General features: G+C 47.4%; 1 protein-coding gene across 1 annotated transcript in view; it reads right to left on the bottom strand.

The window, feature by feature from the left end:
- The window catches only part of msh3 (mutS homolog 3 (E. coli)), a 42,003-nt gene that overhangs the window by 22,602 nt on the left and 17,223 nt on the right, over positions 1-2,178 (bottom strand). The window contains 4 exon segments of the mRNA XM_032516857.1: positions 354-511; positions 974-1,017; positions 1,020-1,053; positions 1,625-1,772. Coding sequence (XP_032372748.1) covers positions 354-511; positions 974-1,017; positions 1,020-1,053; positions 1,625-1,772 — 384 coding nt within the window.

Here is a 2,178-nt window from a genome sequence, read left to right as displayed (position 1 = left end):
GGGAGCCAGAGCGTTCAGCTATCAGGCTAATCTCCTGTGGAACCAGGTTTCAGTTTGGGTTCAGGAGGCAGACATTGTCCCCACATTTAAGAGTAGGCTTAAGACTTTCTTCTTTTATAAAGCTTATGGTTAGGGCTGGCTCAGGAGAGTCCTGAACCATCCCTTAGTAATGCTGCTATAGGCCTAGAATGCTGGGGACTTCCCATGATGCACTGAGCAAATCTCTCCTCCTCCTTCTCATCATCTGTATGCAACCTCATCGCATTAACGCATGTTACTAACTCGAAACGTCTGTTATCATTTCAAACATTGTGAGGATCTCACAGGTAGATTTCAATGTGCTTGACCAATACCTGGTATAAATGCTGTCCAGCATGCCCAGGCGGGCCTCAGAGGCTGGGACGTAGGAGCCCATCTGAGCCATAACACAGATCAGGGCCACCTGGCGGATGTAGGAGCTCTTACCCCCCATATTAGGACCAGTGATTATCATAGTTCTCTTGCCATCACCCTGTTGGAGGGGAGGAGAGGAGAGTAACAGTGACATAGACAGAAGGCGAAGAGAGAGACAGAATAAGACATTTGCATGCTGTCTTGCACAGCTGAGGAGGTGGGTGGATTGAAAGCTTGGCTGCTCTTCCTATTGGCTTGTGCTTCTGTTGCAGAATTAACCTACACCCACTTCAGCACTGAGCAAGGAAGTGTGTGTGGTGCCATGCAAGTCTGTACGAGCGTGCATCAATTGTGTCTGTGTCTTGTTTCAGCACTGCCTCAAATGAAGGTCAGTTAGCAAACAAACATCTGTGTGTGTGTGTGTGTGGTGGTGTGTGTGTGGTGTGTGTGTGTGTGGTGGTGTGTGTGTGTGTGGTGTGTGTGTGTTGTGTGTGTGGTGTGTGTGTGTGGGTGTGTGTTGGGGTGTGGTGTGTGTGTGTGTGGTGTGTGTGTGTGTGTGGTGTGTGCGGCGCGTGCTTACCTGTAGTTCAGTGAGGTTCGGCACATATTGGTTGTGCTCTCCATCAGTACGTCAATGGCGGGGTGTCTGCCGTCCCTGATCTATTCGACACTTAACCTACCACACCTGGCCTAAAACCAGAGAACAAACTCAGTAAGTCAGGCGCATACAGTACACACCCAATTAAATAGAAACAAACACACATACACATACACACACAGATAAACTCTTGATTCCTACTATTCTAAAAGAAATAGTTCAACAATTTTGGAAATATGCCTATTGAATTTCTCGTTCAGTTATATGAGAAGACTGGCAAAGTAAGTTTCTGCTCCCGGCCAAGAAATAGCCCGGCACATACTGGAACCCCTCTTCAACCTACAACATATTGTTTTTACTCTTTACAGCTTTGGAGAGTGCCAGGCTAGATGTTTACCGTCTATGTGCGTGTGTTTGTGTGTGTGCATATATGCGTGTGCGTGAGAGAGAGAGAGAGTGGAAGAAATGTTGGCATTTTGGCTGAGCACGCTGCTGAGCCTGGTGCACACTCCCACACACAGCCTGCCTGAGACTATAGGACACGACACAGGACACCCACCCACACACACAACATTCCCCACACACACACACACACACACACACACACACACACACTACCCCCCCCCCACACACACACAGAGCAATATTTACAGTCATCATGAGAGGACATCACCTGCAATAGTCTCCTTGTTTAGCCACCTCAGCCAATGAAAAGAGACAGTCCATGGTTGCTAGGTGACTAATAGCCCTTTTTATGGTGTGATAGTGCTCCCCAAACTGACTGCAGAGAGAGAAAGAAAAGAGAATTTCAAGAGTAAATTAAGGTAAGTGCATACTGTGTTCTGAGCAGACAGTACTGACAGGGTACTTGACCAAAACAGACTGAGAGCTGTGCAGGCATCTCTCTGAACCAAAGACTGACATGTTTAAAGGTCCCATGGCATGTAAATTTCACTTTGTAAGGTTTTTTTAAACATTAATATGACTTTCCCCAGCCTGCCTATGGTCCCCCAGTGGCTAGAAACGGTGATAGGTGTAAACCAAGCCCTGTGTATCCTGCTCTGACTTTGAGAAAATGAAAGCTTTGGTGGGCCAACCTGGAATCTTGCGCCTTATGAGGTCATAAGGTGCAAGGTTACCTCCACTTTCTCTGCTTTGCCCACCCAGAGTATTTGGCCCACCCATGA

This window comes from Etheostoma spectabile, chromosome 5 (assembly GCF_008692095.1).
Source record: "Etheostoma spectabile isolate EspeVRDwgs_2016 chromosome 5, UIUC_Espe_1.0, whole genome shotgun sequence".
In the NCBI taxonomy this organism is placed as follows: Eukaryota; Metazoa; Chordata; class Actinopteri; order Perciformes; family Percidae; genus Etheostoma; species Etheostoma spectabile.
Note: the sequence above shows the minus strand (reverse complement) of the source record. Positions and strands in the feature narration are given on the sequence as shown.